Genomic DNA, 27,890 nt, shown 5'->3' with positions numbered 1-27,890 from the left:
CACAATTATTAAGTGGCCGGGTTGGGATTCAAATCAAGACACACACAGGAGACAATTTTCCTAACTTTTTAGCAACAGAAAAATAACCCTAATAAGGCCTGGTCCTCTATAGGTGGCGCTACCGGGACAGGTAAGCACGCAGGGAGCTTCAACAGGAGGAGCTGACAGGGGCCGAGGATTGGATCTTTCACCCGCGGTGGGAGGGGCCTAAGGAAGGGCAAAGGAAAGGGAGAGTTCTGTTGTGCGCAGGCGCGGAGCTGGGCACTCCCCCGGGAGTGAGGGCTGCTGGACCCGATGACGTGGCCTGGCAACGTCTGCTCCGGTGCGACTCTCGGGAAGCCGGCGCCGCCGGAACTGCCCGCGGCCTAGTCCTGGCGTGCGTGTGCTTGTGAGCAGGTTTCGGGGACAGGAGCAGCGGCGGCTTGGCCTGCGGGGAACCAACGAGGCCGCTGCCATGGGAGAGTGACGTCCCTGCGTCCGCTGTTCCGCGGCAGCGGCGAGACATGAGGAGACCCCGCGGCAAGGGCAGCGGCGGCGGCGTCTCCTGAGCCCCGGGATGGAGGAGAAATACAGTGGGGACGTGCTAGCCGGCCCCGGCAGCGGCGGCCTTGGACCGGTGGACGTGCCCAGCGCACGGTAAGGGACCGATCAGGCTTCCCAGCTCCGGAGCTGCTCTCTCCCCGCGTCCGCGGGCTCGCTCACTCCCTTGCGAACCTTGGCCGCTCCGGACACACCTTCCCTGGCCGCTGCCCTGGACTCCGCCCGGGTGCGCGCGGGGACCAGCGTCCCTCTCAACCCCCTGACAGCCTGGAACGCCCTCCTTGGTTCAGCACGCGCCCTAGAGCCCTCGGTGCTCTCTCCCTCTGCCCCCAGGCTGCTGCTCACTTTTATTGGCTACTCTTCCCCGTTGCAGATGAATGTTCTAAAATCCTGGAAGGAACCTGTGGTTTTCAGGGCAGACCGTTAGCGTTAGAACTGCCACCCAGTTCACGTGAGAGGATTTTCTGATCGATGAGAAACATTTCTGTGGGCTGTTTCTCCCTAAAATGGTAGTAGTTTGGTGACTACTTAATTTCTGACGTCTCCCTGCGTAAGTTAGGGGAAGGTGTCACCATCTCTTCAGGCGAAGAAAGCAAGAGTCCAAACAGTTGAACTTCAATGTTCATGTGAATCCCGCACTTCAAGAATCAAACCCGTCGTCTAGTTTTCTTTACCTTCCTTGGTTTATTTTATTATTAGATAAGAAATGTGTGCTCATTGTCAGAAAATTCAAACAGTACAGATATTCAGAGTAAAAAACGAAAATTCCTCTTTACCTTGCCCACCAATGCTCCCACTAACCCCCAAGAGATTAAGTACAGTGACCACTTTCAAATGTGTCCTTCTTGACCTAAGTTCTGACATGTGTCAAACATGTCAGAACATGCATGATACAAGGCCCAGCAAATTGGTTGGAACTGGTATTCATTGCCTTCATTTTTAATGAGGTTAAAGTTTTCTCCTTGAATACTTCTTGGAGACTTAAAGATTGTTTTCATAAATTTTTTGAAATTGTAGAAATTGCATTACTAATAACTTTTTTGTGAAAAGGAAAGAACACAAAATGCTGGAACAGAACTGCATTTTTGTAGTATAAGTTTAATTTTCTGATCTATTTTGAGCAACTCATTTTGTAAATAACAGCATGTCAGACACTTACTGTGACATGACAACTAAATGCAATAGGCGATTCTGGTCTGGATTTGGTACTAGAGGGGGAAAAAATGCTGTAAAGGACAGTACTAGGTCAATTAACAAAATTGGACTATGGACAATAGATTAGATAAAAGTATCATATCATATGTTAGATTTCCTGAAGCTGGTAACGCTACTGATTTTATAAGACAATGTCCATATTCTTAGGAAACACAAATATTTAGGGATAAAAGAGCATGATGTATATAACTCTTAAATAAATAGTTCAGAAAAAAAGTCCATGTATATTTAGAGAGAGATAATAAGGGATAATACATTAATAATTAGGGAATCTACATAAAGGGTATACTATTCAACTTTTCTGTAAACTTGAAGTTGTTTTTAAATAACCAGTTTAAAATTGTTACTTACTCTAGAGCTTATGGTCTTAGGTAGATGTGGGAAACAGTCCTTTGCCATCTTATTTGCTTAGCAGAGGTGCCCTTCTATTGTAGTTCACTGCAGAATCAAATTCCACTGAGGACTAGATGAATTTTTGAATAGATTCCAGGTTGCAAGAGTTTTCCTTTATAAAGACTGAAAATCAAATATTGGTTATAATCTGCACAAAAACTAATTGACAAATCCTCTAATTGTGTATTTTTATGCATGAATTCACAAATATGAATTGTTTTAAATGTTTCTCTTTTGGCGTCCTTAAGTCCTCTGCAGAAAAGGGCAGAGGGTGACAGCCAACATTTGTTGAGCACCTCCAATGTTCCACATGCTTTGAGTACAGCCTCTCACTTAACCCTCAGCACAGTACTACAGCCTAGGTAGTGGTATCCTTGTATCACAGATCAGGAAACGGAGATGGAGAATTTTCCCAAGATCACACAACTAATAACTGGGAGCCAGTTATCCCAAACCCCATGCATAGTGCCTTCTACATAGTAGACAGTTGGATATTTACTGAATGAATAATATTTGAATTACACACAGATTTTGTTGTGTTGTTTTGTTTTGTTTTTAACTGGAGAACTGGGAGCTGCTGCAGTGAGCAAAGCCCAAGAAGCAGGTTTGAACACAAACCCAAATTTCAGTAATTCCAGCTTTCCAGAACCAGAGATTTTTCTAACCCTTCATACAAAAGACCAGTGGTATCTTTGATGAAACTAGTTAATGGCAAACAATGATTTATAAGTTGGGAGGTGGATCAGCTCCCTTTCAGTTGCCCAGAGAATCAGTGAGTGGCTCCAGTGCCACTGTCCTGTTCAAGAGCCTCCCTTTTTCTTTTCCTTTAGTAAATGAAGCTGTTCATTGTTTCTCTCTGCAACATGAACTAGGAATGTCTACTTATTCCTGTATGGTTACTAAAGATGGTGTGTCATCTTTAGCGCAACAGCAAGACTTCATTAATGGAGATTTTAGAAATCAAAGTATCTAACTTTAGAAATTAGACAATGAATTTTCTAATTTAATATGCTAACAAAAGATCTTCAATATATATTATGTTAAAAGTCACATAGCAATATCAAAATGTATAGTTGTGACTATGTGAATGTATCTAAAATGTATTTGTGTCCATACGTGGAAATGCAAAGGAAAAGGTTTAGAAGGGTGTATGTACCCAGTTGGTCACCTATGAGGAGGATATTGGGAATTATTTTATTTAAAACTTTTATCACAACCAGCTACTCAGGAATTACTTTTGTAACCTCTGTTTTCTTTTTAATTAAAAAGAGAATAAAGAAAATTAGTGTCAGAAAGATCATAATAGTAACATATTATCAAGAAGTATTTTATTTAATGTTCTATATGACTAAATCTTGCTGTTAAAGTGCCAAATTTTTAGTTTTGTTAATACTTTAAACAAAAATTATTTAGAAATAATTTTATATATTGCCCCCATCTTCTTAAAACAATTATATTCAATATAATTTGCCTTTTATTTGCTGACTTTTGGTCATTTTGAGCATAATCTGATGCACTGAACTTAAATACAGTAATTTCTTCAAAAGCTCCTTCCTAGTGCTAATGTTTTGCATATGCTGCACTCTGTGCTTTGAAATACCCTTTCCTTTTCCTTGCTTGATAATTCCTACTTACATCCTTACTATACACACTTAACACACCTCAAACTCTGAAGATGATCTTTGCTTCCTTAGTTAACAGTTACATAGTTGTTTCCACATCTAATCCGTTAGAACTCTATTACTTACCTGGATCATATAAATACTTGTTTTCTTGCCTGTCTTTCTTAGACCTCAACTCCTTGGGGCAATGTCTCTATTATGCATTTAGTGTCTTAGACAGCATCTGGAAATATGTTTAGTTTGTAAGTAACCAAACTAAGAAAGCTTTAAAGAAATAGGGATATGTTCTTACGTCAGAGAAACCAGAGTTTGCTGGTATTTGTTCAGCCCCTCAGTGATACCATCTGGGACCAGATTCTTCGTCTCTGTTCTTTGCTATCCTACTTGTGGCTTTCATATTCAAGCTTGTTATAAAGTCCTCCTTTGAAGGCAGAAAGAACATGAGAGAAATAGTTCTAGCTGCATCTTACCCTTTTATCAGGAAGAAGGAAGGCAGTACCTGAAGCCACTGTCAGACTTCCCTTAGGTCTCATTGGCCACAAATGGCATATTGCATATAGAAGGTTTGCAAGAAACATTCGAAGAATGGCTAAATAGCCTCATGAGGGATGTACAAGGCTCTTTGCTAACATCAAGAATTCCAGCATTGCTGTGATTTTTAATGTACCGCTGTCTATTTTTCTTGGTCTGTTTTTTTCCCTCCCTATTTTTTTGACAGTGTTGTTCCTTGTGTCCTTGTGTCTATCCTGTTGCCTGATATTTTTACACCTAGTTAAGAGCTTAAGGAGGTTTTGAGCTTTACTTGATTTCATTCTTCCATTTTGCATTCATGGCAGAGTTGCTGGTAGTTTCAATTGCCAGAAGCTTGACTGCCTCTTATATACTATACTGCTGCACCATATATATTACTGTATTAGATATTGCTGTATCACACAAGTATAATTGTAGAGTTAGCATTCTTTCATTTGGTAAGCATTTGCCAAACACATATTATGCAAGTCCCTGTTCGGAGCTGAATAAACAAAGGATTTCTAGCTCAACTATTATTTTTATTGGCTACTTAGGAATTGCTACCATGACCAGAGTATTTAATTAGCATTTATATAGTTAATTTACTTACGTCTATATAACTCTTTTCTCTAGCTCAGATGGGCCAAAGTATAAATTAATCTTAGATTTTAATGTGCATTTTGTCTTTCACATTTAAAGATGATTTTACTGTTCATGTGGGCCAGTGTGAATGTATAATTGGAAACAGTTTAGAAGATGGGAACCTTCAAAGCCTTTTGGATGAACTTTGATTTTCTCTGTGACATATTAAAAAGAGCATCCTTAAAAGGCATGGGCTTGACCCTAACTAACTCTGTGGGCTTCAACTTCCCTTGTTAGGGTTTTTGTTTCATTTTTTATGTATATTTATTGTTTATTATACGTATAATAAGAAAAAAACAAAGATTAAAGAGTTCTTTGTGATTTCAATGAAACTAAAACTTGTTTCTGCTTTTATTTTTCAGATTAACGAAATATATTGTGTTACTATGTTTCACTAAATTTTTGAAGGCTGTGGGACTTTTTGAATCATATGATCTCCTAAAAGTAGTTCACATTGTTCAGTTCATTTTTATATTAAAACTTGGGTGAGTGTGTATGGTTCTTTTTTTCCCTAATGTTTATTTTTTGGAAAATCCTGTTTTAACTGAGTATCTTTAGGAAAGTTTACATAGAATATTTTGTGTAATTTATTATTCCTGACGAGTATTTGGTAAATTAAAAAAAAAAAAAAGAATACCTAAGGTTAGCTATACAGAGAGATTGGTTTAAAAAAAAAAAGGATTGTTTTACTCTAATAACTTGCCAAAGCATAGACTTTTACCTTAGTTTGTGTAAATGAGGCTTTTGCATATTTCTGGTTTAATAGAAGACAGCTGGATTTTCATATCTGCTTTAGCATTCAATCTGTTGCAGTATCTCACATCAGCTAACCTCTGAAAAGCTCCACTGTACACCTGTGAGAGAATAAGAGTGAAAAGGGCACATAATGTCTTAGTAATTTTTATAAAAATGGTTTTGACCTCACAGACTCCCTAAAAGGGTCTCAGGGCCCTAGGGATTCCAGACCATACCCCTGATGTAGTCCAACCTTCCAGCATGCATCGAATGTCACCTGAAACCTGTCTTAGCACAAATGTTCCTTATTTTCTAAGTTAAACCATGCTGGGCTGCATTGACTACATGGTCTCTTCACACTACAGGGTCCTTATATAGTATAAATTTTACATTATTCTGCATATAATAAGAAATTATCTCTAAATCTCTCTTGAGATTAATAGTGACCACCTTCTCTGTTAATTCAAATCTGTTAAAGACTCCTGGGAGTATACTTTTAGTAATTATGGAAAATGATTCTTGACTAGGAAATTTTAAGCATCATTTGTGTGCATTTTTATATAACTTTTGGAAATGTAAAAGGTAGGGACATAATTAGTACTTTCTTCATTTCTTTACTACTATTTCAAGATTTGTTATTACTAAATTTTGGAGATGATTGGAATTATTTTCTTTGGTATTTCAAAGTGTGAAAATATATTAAGACTTCTTTTCTGGCTTGTGAACTAGTTCAGAAGGCAATTACAAAAGAATTCCCAAAATGTTGTTATGGAGCCTTATTAAAATAAGTATTGTTCTCCAGTATGATTTCTTCAGAGGTTAACATACCTTTCAAGTTCTAGTATGATTGTTTAAAGTAAGTGTCTTTGCTTAAAGCCACACCTTGTATATTGTATATAAGATTGATTCATATATTAATGTTTCAATATTCACAGGACTGCACTTTTTATGGTTTTGTTTCAAAAGCCATTTTCTTCTGGAAAAAGTATTACCAAACACCAGGTGAGTTTTTTGCACAATCCTTTTTTTCCTAGCAGTTTCCCGTTTAGCATGCCAGGAGACAATGCTATTTCCTTGATCGGGGTTACTTAATGAATGATTTACATGCAAAGCAGAACATTTCCAGAGTTAGCCTGCTATTCAGAATTGGGGCTTCATGAGTGAACTATAAAGTGCTAAGATAATAGAATTTAAAAATGCAGAAGAGGGTAGAAAAATTTTAAAACATGCATGTGATTATTTTCTCCAATACAGGATTCTTGTTCTGAAAGATTTACAAATCAGACATGGAGACATGCCCAAGCGCCTAGTAAAAATGTCACTGGGAGGCAGATAAAGCATAAAGGTTAAGAACGAGGCCTTTGGAGTCAGACAAATTCATGTTCTGTCTGTCCTACTTACTAAATCTTACTTTGAGCAAGTTACTTAATTTCTCTACCTTAATATTTGCACCTGTGAAATGGAGCTAAAAATACCTTCCTGAGAAAGCTGTGAGGAATAAATGAATCAATACATGTAAAGTTCTTAAAATAGTGCCTGGCATATAGTGAGTATGCAATATATATTAGCTGTCGTCCTCACCATCATTATCAATATTACCTTTAGGCATCTGAGGGTCAAGATGCATACCAGAAATGTCCTGCATTCGACATAATCATCTCACATTATCACCTGTTTGGGACAGTAGTCATACCCTACTATATGGTTGCTTTATGCCACAACTCAGAAACCAGCGCCATGATTTTTTATTAGGATGACAAATTTAAGTACCTCTGTTTTAGAGACCAAGAACATTATTTTAAAATGTGATTAATATTTTAAACTGCATCTTTTTTCTCTCTTTTCAAATAATTGAAGCACTGAATAAAAAAAAGTGTAAAGACTAAAATATGAAGTATTCTAGCAAACTCATGAGAAACTAATTAAAATGAAACAGAAAATTGTACTTTATAGAAAAAGATTTTGAGATCTAACAGACAAGAATATAGAATGTGGAAAACAATAGTCTTGCAAATTCAAATTTAGTCAGGGGGCTTAACATTTTCTGCTTATTTCAAAATACGTAATTATTAAGCCTTTAAAATATTTGTGTTTACCATTATTATTTCTTCCTATGTATTTTAAGATTTTCAAATATTTAGCAAAATGTATATGACTGAAACTTTTAATATTTTGTTTCTATTTATAGTGGATCAAAATATTTAAACATGCAGTTGCTGGGTGTATCATTTCACTCTTGTGGTTTTTTGGCCTTACTCTTTGTGGACCACTAAGGTAAATAAAAATGCATATTTTGAATGTTTGTTTATATTTCTTCATTTTGATTATTAGTATTGTTCCATTATATTTTATGTCAGATACTGGTGTCAAGTTATGTACAAATGCTTCTATGATTTCTGTAGCATTGGGTACAACTCAACAAATGTATACAAATATATTGAATACCTGTTTAGTTTGTGGACTTACTTGGTGAATACCATTAACATATTATTCATGATCTGTCATAGATATTTTATTAGAGTCCAAACAGTTTCAGAAAATTTTTAGCATAAATGGCTTTTTTTAATCATTCATTGGTGATCCCTTTTAGCAGCTGATTTTAGAAACTTAAGTCTGAAGTAATAAAATCAACCAATACGGAAGAGAGGAAAATCTTTAAAAACACCTTTTATTAACACAACTCTGAAAGTACTGTAGTACCCACAAAATTCTTAAAAGATATGGTTGTAAACAGATGTCTTGGGAATAGTGTGTCAATCATCAGATTAAAGATGAATTAACTCATTTCATCTTCCCTAGATCTATATAATCTTTTTATGTAAAAGGACCAGTTCAGGGGGAGAAATGCTTACAGGCCACTTAATTTAATAGGAATTGTAACAGGTGCAACTGCATAAGCATTCTTTTAATATGTCTCCATCTTTAAAGGGTTTTAATGATTGAGTAAAAGTATAAGAAAAAGTACCTTGCCATTGATGAGAGGGGAATATGAGGATGAGAGGTAAGGGGTAAGATGAAGGATGTTCTAAAGAATCTCACTCAGAACAGTGGCATGGACAAAATAGAAAGTGATAGGTGGGAAATGCTTTGTGTAAAGTCCTTTCCCCTCTCCCAGCCAATAGGACAGCTTCTGGGTTTGGGTCCCTTTTGGCTTATTTACCCTGTTCTTGTCAGATACAGAGTATGCATAATCCCAAACGTCATATCCCTGTCCACGACAGCAGTAGCCTCCTGGAGTGGTGGGAAAGCTGGCTGGAATTTCTCAGCATGGGGAGAGCTTTTCCAGTTATGCTTAAAGCTGATTGGTGGTATTGCTTGCCTTCAAATATTTTAAATTTGTTATTCAAATGACATTATGTTTTGGTCCATATATTACTAAATCACTGTCCCTGTGTCTTAGGACAGGGAAGGAAGGGGGAAATTTCTTAAATTTTTACTTGACTCCTTATTTAATCATCTACTTTCTGCCCTTAAAACCCCTGATACCACTAACTCATCTGCCAACACACTGCCCCTCTCATTCTTTTACTAAAACCATCACACAATTTCTTGATTAGAAAGACTCCTTTAGTGTTTCACAGCTTGTCTTATTTTAGGTTAGTATTATTCTGATATATTTATTTTCTTAAACTGTGATCTCCCAAATATTAATAGGACTAAAGTTGTCAGTGCTGTGTTCTCATTACAGATTTTTGGGTAAAGAGGAAAAATGAAAAAATTTTAACGAGCAGCTGAAAACCTGTTACTATTTAGATCCTATAAGCTCCCTTTGGCTGGTGATAATGTTTTTATTTTTTTAATGTTTCATACGTATAAAAGAGTAAATATAAATAAACATGTTTAAGTAATAAAATGAACATTCATGTATACAACACCCAGCCCACAAAATAAAACCTTACCAGTCTGTACCTTTGAAGTCCTCCTGATGCTATCCCCCCACCCGCTATCACTGATTATAACCAGCATCTTAAGTTTTTTCTCTTAGTTTGCTTTATAGTTTTACCATATGTGTACATAATTCTTTCTTTAATGTTTAACTTTGCAAGTTTTTTACTTTATATAAATGGAATTACATTGCATAATTTTCTACAGCGTACTTTTTTCCATTCAGTGTTTTTTGTTTTTTTTTAAGATTTTATTGGGGAAGGGGAACAGGACTTTATTGGAGAACAGTGTGTACTTCCAGGACTTTTTTCCAAGTCAAGTTGTTGTCCTTTCAATCTTAGTTGTGGAGGGCGCAGCTCAGCTCCAGGTCCAGTTGCCGTTGCTAGTTGCAGGGGGCGCAGCCCACCATCCCTTGCGGGAGTCGAACCGGCAACCTTGTGGTTGAGAGGACGCGCTCCAACCAACTGAGCCATCCAGTAGCTCAGCGGCAGCTCAGCTCAAGGTGCCTTGTTCAATCTTAGTTACAGGGGGCGCTGCCCACCATCCCTTGCGGGACTCGAGGAATTGAACTGGCAACCTTTTGGTTGAGAGCCCACTGGCCCATGTGGGAATCAAACCGGCAGCCTTCAGAGTTAGGAGCACAGAGCTCTAACCGCCTGAGCCACTGGGCCGGCCTCCATTCAATATTATGCTTAAGATTTGCTCATTTTAATGAATGTTATATATATATATATATGGTTCATTCATTTTTATGGCAGTTTTTTTGAAATGTAATTCACATACCATAAAATTCACTCTTTTTGTCTTAGTCCATTTGGGCTGCTATAACAAAATACCATAGATTGAGTGTCTTATAAGCAACACGAATTTATTTTTCACAGTTCTGGAGGCTGGGCAGTTCAAGATCAAGATGAGGTAGATTCAGTGTCCAGTGCAGGACTGCTTCCTGGTTCATAGATAGCTGTCTTTCTGCTGTAGCCTCACATAGCAGAAGGGGCAAGGGAGCTCTCTGGTCTCTTTTATAAGGGTACTAATCCCATTCATGAGGGCACTGACCTTATGACCTAAGCATCTCCCAAAGGCCCCACCTCCAGTTACCATCACATTGGTAATTGGGTTCAACATATGAATTGGTGGTGGGAGAGGGGCGGAGGGGCAGTCACCCAAACATTCAATCTATTGCACTTGTAAAGCATACAATTCTGTATTTCTTAGTATATTCATGGAATTCCATTCATTTTTTTACTGCTGTTTAATAGCCCACTGAATGAATATCCGTACTTTAATTTATATTACCCATTATCTTATCAGTGGGCATTTAGGTTGTTTCTAGTTTTGGGCTACTGCAAACAATTATGATATCTTATGTTTCCTGGTACACAGATACAAGAAATCTGTATGATATAATTCTGCAAGTAATATTGTTGGGTTTTTGTAGCTTCAACCTTTCTAAGGTATATAATGCCAAAATATTTTCCAGAGCAGTTGTATCTATTTACATTACTTTTCTTAATGTTTTATGAAATCTAGGAAATATTTATTGTCTTTTACTCTGGTTGAATTTATGCTTTTTGATAAAGATCACATACATTTTATGAATTATGTTTTATTTTTGTAGGACTTTGCTGCTATTTGAACACAGTGATATTGTTGTCATCTCACTACTCAGTGTTTTGTTCACTAGTTCCGGAGGAGGACCAGCAAAGGTAGAATTTTCCATTATTAGCTACTTGAAAATTGAAAGTATACATGTGAAATGTTCTCCAAAACAATAAAATAGTATCTTTTACCATTTGAAAGAATGCACAGGTTTTTTCCTACTAATTTTAAATTTTGCTTACAAACTTTTTGGGTTTTACTTTTTATTTTGACATCATGATAATATTCCTAGGAAATTGCAAAAACAGTAGAAAGGTCCTTGTGCTTTTCACTCAGTTTCAGCAGTAACTTCTTACTTAATTCAATTATACTGTCAAAATCAGGAAATGGACATTGGTATAATCCATAGACCAGATTTCACCAATTTTAAATACACTTGTGTGTGTATGTGTATTTACATATGTGTAGATTCGTGTAACCACCACCACAAATCAAGAAACAACTGAATGATCACCACAAACATCTCCATGCTGTACTCGAACCCTTCCCCACCTAATTTTTAATCCCTATACATTATTTTTTTAGAGTGCCTAAGAACTTGTTATATTTAAAGTCTGATGAACATTTTTTAATGAACACTTAATGTAACATTTTGCCAACTAGGCAACCATATTCATCTTAAGTAATTTAAGTATTATCCCTTATTGGTAAATGAGTCATCAATCTGTAATTCCAAATTCTTACAACTCCAATATTTTTATTTACCAAATTAAATGTTTCTTTTGCATGGTATGTTGTTCTGATTATAGGGGAAAGGAGAAATAAAGACAAAGTATAATAGTCCCTGTTCTAAAAGGCGCTTTCAGGCTAAGTAATGAAGGCCGATGAATAAAGTGAAAAAGGTAATGTGCCAAGTAAAGCAGAGTGAGAGACTACCCAGCCTGTAGATTTCATATTGGTCATTAGTACTAAAGCATATGCCACTGTTTAAGCATTCCCCCCCCACACTCATGCAGTACTGCAAAATAAACGTCAAGTGGATTGAAGAGTAAGGTGGATGGTATTTGTAAAAGCATAGAATAAAATATACATGGATAATTAATCTACTGGCAGAGAAGAACTTTCTGAGCATAAAAGAAGTGGGAAAAAAATCAGAGTCACTTCGTAAGGCATATAAATGTTTAATCACTATGTTGTATACCTGAAACTAATATTTTATATCAACTGTAATTAAAAAATAAATGTAAAAAACAAATAATAAACAAAACAATCACCAAGGGAAAATTCAGTACATTTGACTTCATAAATCTTCTGTCTAATAGAAAGCACTGTTCAAACAACAAATTAACAACAAATTGCCACATATAAAAGCTTTACATTTCTTTAAAATATAACTCAGTTAAGAAAAATGCTTAAAAACCTCAACAAAAATGAGCAAAGGATATGGCAAGACAAGTCACAAAAGAAATATAAATGACTTTAAAACATTAAAAAAATAAATTTTGCTGCACCAATAATCAGAAATGAGAGTATAGATCTTGCATAGCCTCTCATTAGTGTCAATAATGAATCTCAACATCTGTCCAGGACTCATTGATTTTTTTCGTAGTTATGACTGAAGCACTACAAAATTCTCAGTTGTCCTCTTTGTTAACAAAAGATTAGATTAATTCTTCATATATGAGTGTTGTTGATGTTGCTGATTCAATGAAAATTATGAAATTTTAAATTATGTGGTTTATGTATACTGACTTTTACCAAACGATCTACCACACTAATTTATCAAGTGTAGTGGTGATCACATAATAAATAGAATAGGATCCTCACTTTTCGTTTTAAATTTTTATTTAATGGAAGTATCTGGTATTATACCTGTAAATTTGTAAATATAGAATATACGACTATAATAATGCTATTTAGATTGCTTCTATACCCCAAATTCTGAAGTATTAGCATAAAATAGGCTAGGATGTCCTTTCTATAATTTTCTTTTGTCAGAATCCTTCCTCTAGAATGAGAACATAAAAAGTTTATCGGCTTTTAATTGCCTTACACTTTTGCTAGATATGAAAATGACTTTGCTAATTCTCCTAACGTGCCTTCTTGGTTCTTTTTCCCTAGTAACTAGAATATTGATATAATTGTAAATTAACTGTCTATCACTTGCATGTTATAAAATAAAATAAGTCCTTACTAATTATTCTTTAACTACTTGGGCTTTTCAACCAAAAACAAAGTAACATTTGAAAAGATTAGTTCTGTAAACATTAGCAGTTTGTGCATGGTAACATAGCTAGTAGCCATATTGGCAAGTAGACAGTTGAAGTTGTCATTATTATGTGTCTTAAATGCCCTTAAAATATCCTGCAGAATTTGTTGGAGCTCTTTACTTTTATCTTACTGTTAATACTGTATATTGTCTAGTATAAGAGCTCTAATGTCAGATGTTATTTTACTTGAAATATTTATTTGAAAAAAAGTTTTTCTTTAGCATTTGTAGTCATGATCTTAAAAATCAACTCTTAAAAAATCCATCCTTAGGTGTTTCTCTTCATTTTCAGACACGGGGGGCTGCTTTTTTCATTATTGCTGTGATCTGCTTATTGCTTTTCGACAATGATGATCTCATGGCTAAAATGGCTGAACACCGTATCCTTTTGCAATAGATCAGAGTTGGTTAGTCTTGTATTATAGAAAAATAGAAGACTGGCAGGATGGGAAATTAAGTGACTGAACTAAACTATCAGAAATTTAGGGACAGGGAAAGTATTTTAGATTGTCCTCATTCCAAAAAAAAATTATTTGCCACTCAACAGAATCAGTTGGCACCCTTTAAATGTTCAGTTTAAATGTTCATTTTTTTGCCAATGGCAATTATTAAGTATAAACTTTTGTGAGATCAAATGAAAAACATTTGGCATCTTCTTGCCCGAAAAAAAAAGTCCAAATTCCTTCATTTAGTATTCACTCCCTTGCTTTAAATTATTATTTATTATTTCCAACTCAGCTGTACTCTTCTCTTATATAAACCCAACTTACCATTCAAATATGTCTACTCATTTATCTATACACCTTTGCCCACTCCATTTAGCAGAACTTAGAACACCAGGTTTAATTTCTTCTGGTTACTGTACTCACTGCCCTAAAACTTCTTCGTTAACTACAATCAATTTACTTTGTTAGTTACAATGAAAGAGGGTACCATGACTTTCCAAGACTCCAGAGGTTGCTTATGATATAATAATAGTTTCCTCCCCCCACCACCAGCACCCTCATTTGTTTTCTGCTTGTTTTGCTGGGGGTTATGTGGTCTATGACTTAGAAACAGATTTAGGACTCATTTTACATGTCGTTCTAAAAGAGCAACCTTGATAGGAATGATCCAAGGAGGGTCGTTGCTCTTCTTCCTTTGTTCTACTTATGTATGGAGATTTAAGTACTAAAATTTAACAACTATATCTTAAGCATGATTATAATTGTTTTTGAGACAACAAAAGGAATATAGACCATTCAGTTTATTAATCATGTACCAAAATTAAATTTTAAATTATTTTGTTTTAATAAAGAAACAAAAACTCATAGACATAGACAATAGTTTTGTGGTTACTAGAGCGCGGGGGGCAGATGGTAGATGAGGGTAAATGGGGTCAAATATATGGTGATGGAAGGAGAACAGACTCTGGGTGGTGAACACACAATCTGATATATAGATGATGTATTACAGAACTGTACACCTGAAACCTATGTAACTTTACTAACCATTGTCACCCCAATAAACTTTAATTTTAAAAAATTATTGTGTTTTTAAGGGAAACTTTATTGAGGGTAATCAGGTTTGGAGCCCCATTCTAATCTGTTGTCAACCAAAAATAACGTAGCTAAAATTCTGGGAGGACTTCAGCATTTGACGAGTTAATATTTGGAGTTTTTTCCTTTACTCCAATTCACTTAGCTGAAGGACATCATGACAGTGCTCTAACTCACATGCTTTACACAGCCATTGCCTTCTTAGGTGTGGCAGATCACAAGGTATGTTGTTTTCTTTGTTGCTAATGTGATCAAAAGATTCTGATAAGTTACAGAAACTAAACTTTAAAGGTGTGTTTAGGGGTCGCCATTGCAGAGCTGCAGCAGCTCTGGGTGCAGGAGGCAGTGGACTCCATAGTGAAGAGTCTAGAAAGAGAGAACATCTGGAAGATGCAGGTCGGCCTCCTGTTCCTGTGCAGTGCCTGCTGCTATGAGGACAGCCAGGCGACTGTGCAGCAGGTGCACCAGTGCATCGAGCGCTGCCACGCACCTCTGGCTCACGCCCTGGCCCTGGTGGCCAACGAGGTGGAGAAGTTCAGGACCGCCTGGCCCGGCGTACCATGCATTGCAACGACACAGCCAAAGATTCAATAGATGCCGGGAGTTAAGAGCTTCAGGTGAAGCAGCAGCTGGAGAATTGTAACCAAGTGTGTGGATGACCATATGAGCCTCATTCCAACCATGACCGGGAAGATGGAGGAGTCCTTCTCATCCACTCAGAAATAGAAGTCTTTGCCATTGGCCATCAGGGCCGAGGGCAGGATCTATTTAAAAAGAGGAATGAGAATTGGTCTTTTAAGCAAAGTTTACAAGTGAAGAGATTAAGGATGGCAGCAAGTTTAAGGCATATGTCCCTTGCCTCTGGACACTGGTGCCTTTATATTTTAATCCTAGAAAAATGAAATGGAAAAACTGGTGCTAAAATTTGGGTCAGAGAGTTTTTGAGAGTCTAAATTTTGTGTGGCAGTGCTTATCCTGGCAGTAGGCATCTCCCTGGCACCAACCCAGAGCCCCAGGTACCAGGTACCTATAGGATGCAGGTTCCTCTAACCTGCCAGTGATCTGCTGGAGTGTGAGGACAGCTGCTTCTGTTGCCAACCTCCTGTTTACCAGAAGCATCACCACACCATTTTCCATAAGCTGTGAAACAAAGTCCATGAGGTCACTAGGGAAAGAAAGGTTTCCGGGTCTTTCGTTTTGCTTGGTTTTGTCTTACATAAAAGGGCATGTTTATTTAAGATGTGGAGTTGGGAGAGGTAGTTTAGATAAGAACTTCGAAAGGTTCCTTTGGATATCCATTTCTGGCCGTCAGATGTGGATGTGCATTTCTTAAAATTCTCACACATTACATCTTTCAGCCTGGAGCTCTCCAAAAACACTGGGAATGGGAGGCAGGCCTTCCCTCTCCCTGGCTGCCATGATGGGCCCTGAGGCTGTCTGCAGCAGAGTGACAGGACAATCTTGCAGTGACATTCCCTTGAAGGGAAAGAGGATTTTGATCGTGCTATATACCAGTACCCAGGAATGAACAGTGAAAGGAACTGTTGGCTGCTTAATAGAGTTAGGAAGTACCAGATTTGGAAAAACCTAGTTTTCAGGAATGAAACCTATATCCAGTGTTTACTTAGCCCCCTGAAATAATATAGCCCTACTGAGACAATCCCTGGGCAACAAGAAGGTCAAAGACGAAAAAGTAAGGCTACTCAGGGTGAGCTGTGGCTCACTTAGAGCAAAAGAGGGGTAGCCCCCCATTACCAAATACCACTTTTGCCTGTGGCCTTTGCAGCATGCAGTGTTCCTGCTCCAGCTCTGGTACCTTACTGTTTTGATAAGGACCTTGTCTTTTTACCAGCTTATTACTTGAAATGATTATATAGCCTGTATGCTGTTTCAGGACTGGGATATATTTTCCTAGTGGTCTGGTTTTTAAAAATAAATAAGGTTTAACTTTTTTCCTCCAAAAAAAATTTTTTTTAATGTATTTAAAATAAATTATCAGTAATTTGTAATACTGCCACCATTTAAGTAGTTCAGGAAGTTGGGATATGGAAAAACATTCTAGTTCAATTTCTTCTAATATTATGTATTTAAGGATTGACTATTGGACTGTGTGTATTTCTAATGAGATTTATCTAATTTTACTCATAGGGTGGAGTATTGTTGCTAGTACTGGCTTTGTGTTGTAAAGTTGGTTTTCATACAGCTTCCAGAAAACTTTCTATAGATGTTGGTGGAGCCAAACGTCTTCAAGCTTTATCACATCTTGTTTCTGTGCTTCTCTTGTGCCCATGGGTCATTGTTCTTTCTGTGACAACTGAGGTAAGATGAGGAATTTATTGGTAATAAGTAAAATGAATTGCTGTTACTTATAAATTTTAGTTCAGTACATTGTATTTTAATTTGAGGTTGCAAGTGGCTTAAATAATCTGCTTTCTCTTTGTGGTTTTTGAAAATTTTTTGGAGTTAATTTTATTGTTTATGGAAAAATCAAATCAAGTACTCTTACATTTCCCATGCCTATGGCTCAAAGGAATCAGTTGAAACAATTTAATACCTACCATGTGTTAGGCACAGGGTTTATGGGTCTTCTAGTATTTATAAAATTATTAAACAATAATGCTTTTGTTTTTAATACTTTGGGGGATATTGGAGAAATGTGCCAGTATCTTATAGCTCTTATATTTTGGCATTTTATAAATATTAAATTAGAATATTTGTTTATACGTAAAAGGATTAACTAAAACATCTTAAAAGATTTGAACTTTATACCCATATAGTATTGACAAAATTTTTTTTTAATTTCTAGAGTAAAGTCGAGTCTTGGTTTTCTCTCATTATGCCTTTCACAACGGTTATCTTTTTTGTCATGATCCTGGATTTTTATGTCGATTCCGTTTGTTCAGTCAAAATGGACGTTTCCAAATGTGCCCGCTATGGATCCTTCCCTATTTTTATTAGTGCTCTACTTTTTGGAAATTTTTGGACGCATCCAATAACAGACCAGCTTCGGGCTATGAACAAAGCAGCTCACCAGGAGAGCACTGAACACGTTCTGTCTGGAGGAGTGGTAGTGAGCGCTATATTCTTCATTTTGTGTAAGTGTTTTTCTCCTTAGCAAATTTCTTAACGGATACTGATGTACACATCACTTACTTAATTTGGGAATTTGTTCAGTGCTTGCATTTAGTGCTGACAGATACTGTGTTGGGTTTTGGTAGCTTAAATTTTTAAACTTTTGTAATATTCTTTTTTTCTCTCTTTTTAGCTGCTAACATCTTATCATCTCCTTCTAAGAGAGGACAGAAAGGTACCCTCATTGGGTATTCTCCTGAAGGAACACCTCTTTATAACTTCATGGGTGATGCTTTTCAACATAGTTCCCATTCAATCCCTAGATTTATTAAGGAATCGCTAAAACAAATTCTTGAGGAGAATGACTCTAGGCAGATCTTTTACTTCTTGTGTTTGAATATGGTAAGAGTTTTAAATATTAGTGGCATATCTTAAAAGCTTAATCTTTTAATTCTGACAATTCTGGTATAATTTTAGTAATTCCCAAATTTCTGATAGAGATGGGCTAACATTACATTTTCTCTAAGTAGTAGAAAGATTACAGGATCATTTTCAGACTACTTACGTAAACAATTTTTGAGACATTTTAGAAACGTTGGTTTAGTGTGCTAAACATCGGTTTCAAAACAGTAAATATAGTAGCTTCTAAAGATTTTGTCTGCTCCTTGTAGGATCTCATACAGACCAAATTGCTAACATTTTATAGCTAAGTTTATTGAGTTCTACAGACATATAAATAAAACTGTCTCCTTTTAAATAATTTATGAGATGGACATATCTGATTTAGCCTAGTTTCTTACAATTGTTATGAAATGAGGTTTTAGTAGAAGTACCAGTTAACTAAAGAGGTGGTTATATCTTCAAGTAAGGATTGGGTATAATTAAGGGTTAAAGTCCTCATGATTAAATTCTGATAAATCTCTCTTGAAACAATATTTCCTAACATACTCCTCCCCTATTTTTTTTTTAAATATATTTTAGCTTTTTACCTTTGTGGAATTATTCTATGGCGTGCTGACTAATAGTCTGGGTCTGATCTCGGATGGATTTCACATGCTCTTTGACTGCTCTGCTTTGGTAATGGGACTTTTTGCGGCCCTAATGAGTAGATGGAAAGCAACTCGGATCTTCTCCTATGGGTAGGTACACTGACTATCAAGGTGGTACAGCACAATGAAAAATCTTAAGTACAAATTCCATCTTAGGGAATAAAATTTTATTATTCTTAATACAAATAATTTTTCGTACCTTCATTTTTCTTCGAAGTAGATAAGAGGAAATGAACCAAGCATTTGATAAATACTGATTGGCACTAAGCTCAAGATTTATACTCCCTGACAAATTCCTCTTATAGGCAGAGAGCAAAAATCAGTTAAAACAGTGAGCTCTTTGTTCAATGTGTGTCTTTGAGGCAATGGAATATGCATGGTCATTCACATCTTTGCTATTCAAAATTTGAAGGGGCTGTGCATGAAATACCCTTTCATTAAGTGAATAATTCAGTTCAACAAATATTAGAATCCCTGATTTGTACTTATTCCAAATAGATTAATAAATTCAACTCTTGTTGTCAACTGTTTATATTTTTAAAGATCATTAAGCCAAAAATACAAATGTATCTGACAGATACAGAGTACATCAGGGCTTAAAGGAGATACAATTTCTTGCTAAGAAATTAGGAAAGGCTTTGTATAAGAAGGAACATTTATATGTTGATAAATATATAAAATTTTAACAGATATATGTCCAGAAAGTACCTTCCAACATATTAGTATAATATTTAAAATCTTGGTAATTTTCTAATCTTACTATTTATGTTGTTGAAAATTTGGACTTACTTCCTCATTTGTAAAGTAATAATAATGTTTGTATTTTTAAAATGTTTGTCATTTCCCTTTTCTAAAAATATATTCTACGTTTTTAGGTATGGCCGAATAGAAATTCTCTCTGGGTTTATTAATGGACTTTTTCTAATGGTAATAGCTTTTTTTGTGTTTATGGAGTCAGTGGCTAGATTAATTGATCCTCCGGAATTAGACACACACATGTTAACAGTAAGTCTTATTTTTTTATTTGAATTTCTGCTCATACTCATACAGTTTTTTCATGCTAAAGTTTAAATGTTTGTAGTTACTGATCTACAAAGGTGTTTTTTATTTAAATAAAAATAACTTCCTATCTTAAAATTTCTACTGCTCTTAGAAATTAATTTTCTCTAATATTTTAGACAATAAAATATTAGATATTCTAATACATACAGATTTATTTCTGACTTATTAAATGTTTTTGTTGGAAGATGTGTTTTTAAATAACTGAAGAAATTTGTTATAGAATCAGAAAAATAATTTTTAAGACTTGACCCATAGATTGTATTACTGCTGTAGCAACCTTTAATGTTCTACCTGTATCTACCAACCTTTGCATGTGCTGTTTCTTGTAGTGGGCTTGCCCTTCCCTTCTGACCTTCAGCCTTCCTCAAGACTTTGCTTATGTCTCCTCTGGTGGCATACTTTTCCCTTATTCCCTCTTTTCCCTCTTCAAAGTTTGTTAGATTTCCCTTTTTCAATATTCCATTTATCTTGTACATTCTTTCTTTAGCAACATTGAGTTGTCATTCTTCCACAATTAAGGTGTAAGTGTCTTTAGGACCTGAATTGTGTATCACTAATTCTTAAATTCTAGCACCAGACTTGTGGTAGGAACGCAGCAGTTAATTGTTGAATGACTAAAAGCAGTTATGAGTCTTACTGGTGGCAGTATATATTAGTAAAATGTTTTTGGATTATAGTTTGGAAATATATTTTGAATTTTAAATGCTCATATCCTTTGGCCTTTAATATTTTTTACAGAAATATTCACACAGGTGTGTAGAAGTGCATGATTCATTGTGCCATTGTTTGTAATGGTGGGGAAAAAAAACAATGTCCACCAGTGAAAGGACTATTTAAATAAATTTTTGACTCATAGAATACTATGCAGCTATTAAGAAGAATAAAATATACCTATACACTGGTATGAAAAATATTTACAAGATGTACTAAGTGAAAAAAAATACAATGCAGTATTTTAATATGATTCTATTATTGGTTTTAAAAGATACGTATATATGTGTATTAGTATGTGCATAGAAAATATATCATTCTCTTAAGAGTGACTAACTGTTGGGGGTAGAATTGTAGGGGGCTTTCATTTTCTACACATTTTTTTCTGATGAAATATATAAAGATGAAGTATTTCTTAGTACAGGAGAAGTATTTATGAGTTGATGGGGTCTCTGTAAGCAGTATTTGGTTTCATTCAAAACTTATTAACCATGTTCAAGCTCATAAAGCTAACTGAAATTTCTAAATCTGACAAATGATCTGAGTAACAGGGAGAAAAATAAGCTCTATACATTTTACTAAAGTAAATCCCTTCTTTTACCACCGTTGAAAATTAATAAAAATTACCTGTTCCCTTTATTTTTATATGTTCTTTTTATAAAACAAAGGGATTTTGCTAAAGGAGAAATTGTAGACATAAGTAAATTAACACCTTGAGCTACTATTCAAAATCATTTTATAAGAGAGGATAATCAAGGGTATTAGGTTGGTGCAAAAGTACTTGCGATTTTTGCAATTTTTAACCTTTTAAGCCACAATTACTTTTGTACCAACCTAATAACTTTGTTTATCCTTTGGGATGGTATTGTGGCACCATTAAATCAAGAGAATTCCATTCACTTTGTTTAAAAATAAAAACTGAGAGATTACTATTATATGTTTGCTTTTCCATTGTACCTTTTTTACTTTGTGCAATTTTACTATAAGACACAGTAAGACTATATTTATTTGGACTCCACTAGTTAGTGAATTATAATCATTACTTTACAACTACTGAAATTTACCTAGTAATATAAGCAAGATTTCAGGTATAGTGTATAGTTGGAATAGTAAGTAGTACTTTCAAACTCTTTAAATACACACAAAAAAACTTTAGCATTATTTATTCATCAGCCATGAAACAAGTATATATTATTCTTAATTAACTTAATTAAAGCAACTCCAAATCCCTTTATTTGTCAGCACTGTGGTATTTTTAAAAATATAAAATGCGTATTTTTTAAATTTTGGATTAATGAGCTTACTGTGGTTTTACTATGAATAGTTTCAAAACTGTAAACAGAAAAACATACATAGCTATATACTAATTTTTAAATAACTTATTTTTTAAATTACAAATTTAAAGATTTTCTTTTCTCCCTCTTGCTAGCCAGTCTCAGTTGGAGGGCTGATAGTAAACCTTATTGGTATCTGTGCCTTTAGCCACGCCCATAACCATAGCCATGGAGCTTCTCAAGGAAGCTGTCACTCATCTGATCACAGCCATTCACACCATCTGCATGGACACGGTGACCATGGGCACGGTCACAGCCACGGATCTGGAGGCGGAGGCATGAATGCTAACATGAGGGGTGAGTCCTTGCCAAAAATATTGGCCTACCTTTCAACAGTGTTGTGCATTGACATTGTTTTTTGTATCAAATATTGGGTATAATTTTATTTTTGAAAAACAATCTGTGGCTAAGAAAAGGTCTGAAGTCTGCTGTAGAAAATGCTCACATTTGTTCATAAATGTCGATTTTTTAGAGTCCCTTTCATAGTGAAAATAAACATTATTTGCCAGGGAACACTAAGTGTGCCATTATGAACTTTCACTACAAAAGAACCAGGAAACTTTACTGTAAAAAAAAAAAATGAGGGTACTATTTATCACTTACTAAATTTTTTATTCTGATTGTTTAATATAAATAATTTGGGTAATGTTAAAACTTGGCTCATTTATGATTTCTAAGATTTCTAAGAAGCCTTCCCAAACTGCACCATCATAAAACTCACTGCATGGTAGTGGTATAGTTACCCACATCCTTACCTTTTTACCACTGTGCTGAGTTCCTTGAGGGTAGTGACCATATTTTAGTCATTTTTGAAATACCAGTCCCTAACAGAATGCCAGATTCATAGTAGGTAACCATAATATTTATAGAATGGACAAAAGAACTAAATTACATGTGCTTTAATTTTTAATGTTTTTATATATTTTACTTGTAGGTGTATTTCTGCATGTTTTGGCAGACACACTTGGCAGTATTGGTGTGATCGTATCCACAATTCTTATAGAACAGTTTGGATGGTTCATTGCTGATCCCCTCTGTTCTCTTTTTATTGCTATATTAATATTTCTCAGTGTTATTCCACTGATTAAAGATGCCTGTCAGGTTCTACTTCTGAGACTACCACCAGAATGTGAAAAAGAACTACATCTTGCTTTAGAAAAGGTACTGTGTCTAATTTCTTCACTTTTTTTCCTTTTAAAATACCATTTGAAATTAAGTTGACCTAACAAGAAATGTGCACAAATGTGAATGAAGAAAATATAGTTTTACTTAAAGGACATAAAATAGGGACTGAGTAAATGGAGAGATATATCCTTGGATAGGAAACTGTATTGTGAAAATACTGATTTTCTTTCATTTAAATATCAATGTAATTGCCTCTTGTTTGGATTTTTTTTTTCTGTTTGCTTTTGTTTTGGAAGAGGGTATATAATCCAGTATTATTTGGAAGCTTATTTCGAAGAGTGAATGCTTGAGAATAAACAAAATGTACATAAATTTACAGAATTAACTAATTAATTAATAGAATCCTATCTTGTGATTAAAAAGTTACAGAATTAGCTAACAAAACTAGCAGTTTTGTTCTTGCATAAGAATAAACACTTAAATTAATTCTGATTTAAAAAATCAGAAATAGACCCAGGAACTTACGAAATTCAGTATATACCAAAGATGACATTTCAGATCACTGGGGAAGAAAGGATTGACCTAATTAATTAACATTTCCACTTGGAAAAGAAAAGCTATATCTCTATACCACACTACATAAAAATATATTTCCAGTGGATTAAATACATAAATGACAAAAAATTATAAAACTGCTAAAATAGAATACTTTTATAGTCACAGAGGTAGGGAAGGCCTTCTTATGCTTGAAGTGAAACCAGAAGCGAAAAAGGGAGGGAAAAAAATCTACAGATTGGACCAATTTAAAATTGTCCATTGGCAAAAGATTCCGTAGCAAATATGAAATACAAAAGTCAGACCAGGAGAAAACATTTGCAGCACATATAAACAGGCAAAGCCTTACTATTTATAATCCTTTAAATCAAGAAAAAGACAGTCTTGGGCCGGCCCTGTGGCTCAGGCGGTTAGAGCTCCGTGCTCCTAACTCCGAAGGCTGCCGGTTCGATTCCCACATAGGCCAGTGGGCTCTCAACCACAAGGTTGCCAGTTCAATTCCTCGAGTCCTGCAAGGGATGGTGGGCTGCGCCCGCCCCCTGCAACTAGCAATGGCAACTGGACCTGGAGCTGAGCTGTGCCCTCCACAACTAAGACTGAAGGACAACAACTTAACTTGGGGGAAAAAAAAGAAAAAGACAGTCTTGTAGAAAAATGGACTGAGAATATAAATGGACAATTCATAGAAGAAACAAATACAAAATAGAATGTATTTCAACTTGTGGTCTGCCATGTCATATTAAAGCAGTTAGGATCTGCTAATGAAAAGTTAGCATCTTGAATAAGGTATAGTATCTTAACCCACTGTTTTCATAAATAAAATTTGTATAGTTTTCTCACCTACTCATCATTAGTGACTACTAAATCCTACTAAAAAGTTTATTTAAAAATATGTCTATTACAGAAAACATCAAAATACAGAAAAATACAAAAAAGGATGGGGAATCACTTAAAATTCCACCACCTGGAAAGAAACACTTTTTTTTTTTTAAATTTATTGGGGTGACAGTTGTTAGTAAAATTACATAGATTTCAGGTGTACAATTCTGTATTACATCATCTATAAATCCCATTGTGTGTTCACCACCCAGAGTCATTTCTCCTTCCATCACCATATATTTGATCCCCTTTACCCTCATCTCCCCCCCCTCACCCCCCTTACCCTCTGGTAACCGCTAAACTATTGTCTGTGTCTATGAGTTTTTGTTTCTCATTTGTTTGAATTGTTCTTTTGTTGTTTTTGGTTTATATACCACATATCAGTGAAATCATATGGTTCTCTGCTTTTTCTGTCTAACTTATTTCGCTTAGTATTATACTCTCAAGATCCATCCATGTTGTCACAAATATTCCTGTATCATCTTTTCTTACTGCCGAATAGTATTCCATTGTGTATGTATACCACATCTTTATCCATTCATCTATCGAAGGACATTTTGGTTGGTTCCATGTCTTGACCACCGTAAACAAAGCTGCAGTGAACATTGGAGCACACGTATCTTTATGTATAAATGTTTTCAGATTTTTTGGGTAGATACCCAGGAGAGGGATTGCTGGGTCATATGGTAATTCTATTCGTAAGTTTTTGAGGAACCTCCACACTGCCTTCCATGGCAGCTGCACCAGTCTGCATTCCCACCAACAGTGTATGAGGGTTCCTTTTTCTCCACAGCCTCTCCAACACTTGTTATTATTTGTCTTCTTGATGATAGCCATTCTGACTGGGGTGAGGTGATATCCATTGTAGTTTTTATTTGCATTTCTCTGATGATTAGTGATGTTGAGCATTTTTTCATGTCTATTTGCCATTTGTATGTCCTCTTTGGAAAGAAACACTTTTAAAAGTTGTTTTTCTATATAAAAATATTTTGAAAATGAAAATGGCAAATAAAAACCTGTTTTGTGCCGCTTTTTAAATTTTCCCCCATTGTCATGTGATAAATATTCCAATACATTTGTAACGACAAGGTAGTGATACATTTTATGGGTAGTTTATTATTTAATCAGCCCGTAGTTGTTGAACAGGGAGGATATGTTTTGAATGTGTTAATCACTATATAACAAACAATATGCCAATGTGTGTATAAAGGAAACCATGTAGTTCTTTAAACGTATCCACTGTTTAGAATACACAAAATACATCTTATATGGGTGAAAACTGGTGTGCACCTGGTCAGTATATAGACACCTGTAGCCCATACACTTCCTATTCAGAGCTGCCTTCCTTGGCATCACTCCTAGGTCAGAATACTTTAGGCACCTTTTCACTTTGGTTAATTGGCCCTCTCCTCTACTTTTCTCACTTCTGGGCTCTCCGTATTATCACTTTTTTAATAATCAGTTTAATAGTGGTTGCTGGACAAAAAACATTGTGTGTGTTAAGTAAATTATAGCCTTTAAGTCCATATCTTTTTTATTTGATATCTGTATCTCCTTTTATTTGACAGATACAGAAAATTGAAGGATTAATATCATATCGAGACCCTCATTTTTGGCGTCATTCTGCCAGTATTGTGGCAGGAACAATTCATATACAGGTAACATCTGATGTGCTGGAACAAAGAATAGTACAGCAGGTAATAATCTTTTGTTTTTAAAGTAATTTCAGTTGTGGTAATTCATGCATAAAATTACACACATTATAATAGTTATACAGCTCAATAGTAATTTAACTGCTTGAAAATATCAGTCTTTCAGCTAAGGATATGTAACTTATTTTTACATCTAGATTTGTTTTATATCCAGAAGTGGTTAAACTGAAAATCAAGTTTTAGTATTTAGAGGATAAGCTTAAGTTAATGTAAAAAAAATTCATTTATGATCCACCTTCATTCACAATAGAGTATCAAGAAATGTTATTATAAATGTAGCCTTAAATTAATAATATTAAAGTTGGCAGGGTGTATGCTATGGTTGGAGATAAGGACCAAAACAGTTCCTGTATCCCTAGTCTAGATATACATAATTGGAAACAATACCTATTTTCCTTTAATACTTTGAATGTGAGATCAGAATTTACCAGCCTTCTAAAATATCCTATCTAACGTTTGCCAAATAAATAATAAACATTATTTTGAGGATTTATCTTTGACTCTCTAGCTATAAAAATGTGTTACCAATGATTTAAGACATGTGCATTAAATGCATAATCTAAATGCTTTAAAATATATGGATTTTTATAACAGGTTACAGGAATACTTAAAGATGCTGGAGTAAACAATTTAACAATTCAAGTTGAAAAAGAGGCATACTTTCAACATATGTCTGGCCTGAGTACTGGATTTAATGATGTCCTGGCTATGACAAAACAAATGGAGTCCATGAAATACTACAGAGATGGTACTTACATCATGTGAGATAACTCGGGAATTACCCCTGGTGTGTGAACAATGAAGATTAAAATGACTCAGTATGTATAATATTGCCAGAAGGAAGAAAATTGCACATAATTGTATAGAAACATTTGCCATATTTGAAAAAAAGTTTAAAGCTTCCTACTGTTGGATCAAAGAATCTTTCTTAAAGGAAATTTAAATACAGAATGAAGCATTAATTGTTCAAGTAAAATAATTACTTGAATTATGTGTATAACAAGAATCTTAAAATTTTAATGAACATGACGTATCACATCACCGTTGATAATGAAAATCATGATGGAATTGACTGAAGACCAAAATTACTTGTGTTTACTTTCTGTCAGAAAGCATCTCCATTGTAAATAATGTATTTACGTGTTTATTACAAAGACCCAAATGAAAAATTTTTAGTCAATTTTTTGCATAGCCCTAGGATAAAATAGGAATAAAAGTTCTATATTTATGGATTTTCTGTATATAAAACTGGTTTCTAATTATAACTTAAATCCATTAAGTAAAATCTGTACTGCCACTTGAAATGTAAACTAAACTATTTGGGAGCAACTTCAACCACTGATATGAGATGAGCAGTGAGAATAGGGAAGTATAACATTACAATTTTTGATGTATTACAAAAACCAACCACTCTGTAAAATAAATTTTTTACTTTTGATAATA

The 27,890-nt window shown here is 35.1% G+C and overlaps 1 protein-coding gene and 1 pseudogene across 2 annotated transcripts; both read left to right on the top strand.

Moving 5' to 3' along the window:
* Positions 1–264: 264 nt before the first annotated feature.
* Positions 265–27,890, top strand: SLC30A5 (solute carrier family 30 member 5). Of its 2 annotated transcripts, XM_019728040.2 has the most exons (16): positions 265–636; positions 5,285–5,407; positions 6,593–6,659; positions 7,846–7,931; positions 11,161–11,248; positions 13,703–13,790; positions 15,094–15,170; positions 17,097–17,267; positions 17,755–18,043; positions 18,214–18,422; positions 19,002–19,159; positions 19,945–20,074; positions 22,272–22,473; positions 23,111–23,337; positions 26,304–26,432; positions 27,042–27,890. In XM_019728040.2, exons 1-16 carry the CDS (start codon positions 557–559, stop codon positions 27,210–27,212), a joined length of 2,295 nt encoding a protein of 764 aa, XP_019583599.1. In that variant the 5' UTR covers positions 265–556; the 3' UTR covers positions 27,213–27,890. The 2 variants fall into 2 exon arrangements, with proteins under 2 accessions (XP_019583599.1, XP_074184966.1); XM_074328865.1 differs by lacking the exons at positions 13,703–13,790; positions 15,094–15,170.
* Positions 15,177–17,090, top strand: LOC109445576 (protein FAM136A; annotated as a pseudogene).

The sequence above is a fragment of the Rhinolophus sinicus genome, linkage group LG03 (assembly GCF_036562045.2).
Source record: "Rhinolophus sinicus isolate RSC01 linkage group LG03, ASM3656204v1, whole genome shotgun sequence".
NCBI classification, from domain to species: domain Eukaryota; kingdom Metazoa; phylum Chordata; class Mammalia; order Chiroptera; family Rhinolophidae; genus Rhinolophus; species Rhinolophus sinicus.
The sequence above is the reverse complement of the archived record's forward strand: the minus strand, read 5'-3'. Positions and strand labels throughout refer to the sequence as shown.

Excerpts from the sequence above, each read along its gene's own strand:
- SLC30A5 (XM_019728040.2), top strand. The coding sequence starts at position 557 with ATGGAGGAGAAATACAGTGGGGACGTGCTAGCCGGCCCCGGCAGCGGC. Across the intron at positions 18,044-18,213 it reads CGCTATATTCTTCATTTTGT|CTGCTAACATCTTATCATCT; the intron begins GTAAGTGTTTTT and ends CTCTCTTTTTAG. Across the intron at positions 22,474-23,110 it reads CATGAATGCTAACATGAGGG|GTGTATTTCTGCATGTTTTG; the intron begins GTGAGTCCTTGC and ends TTTTACTTGTAG.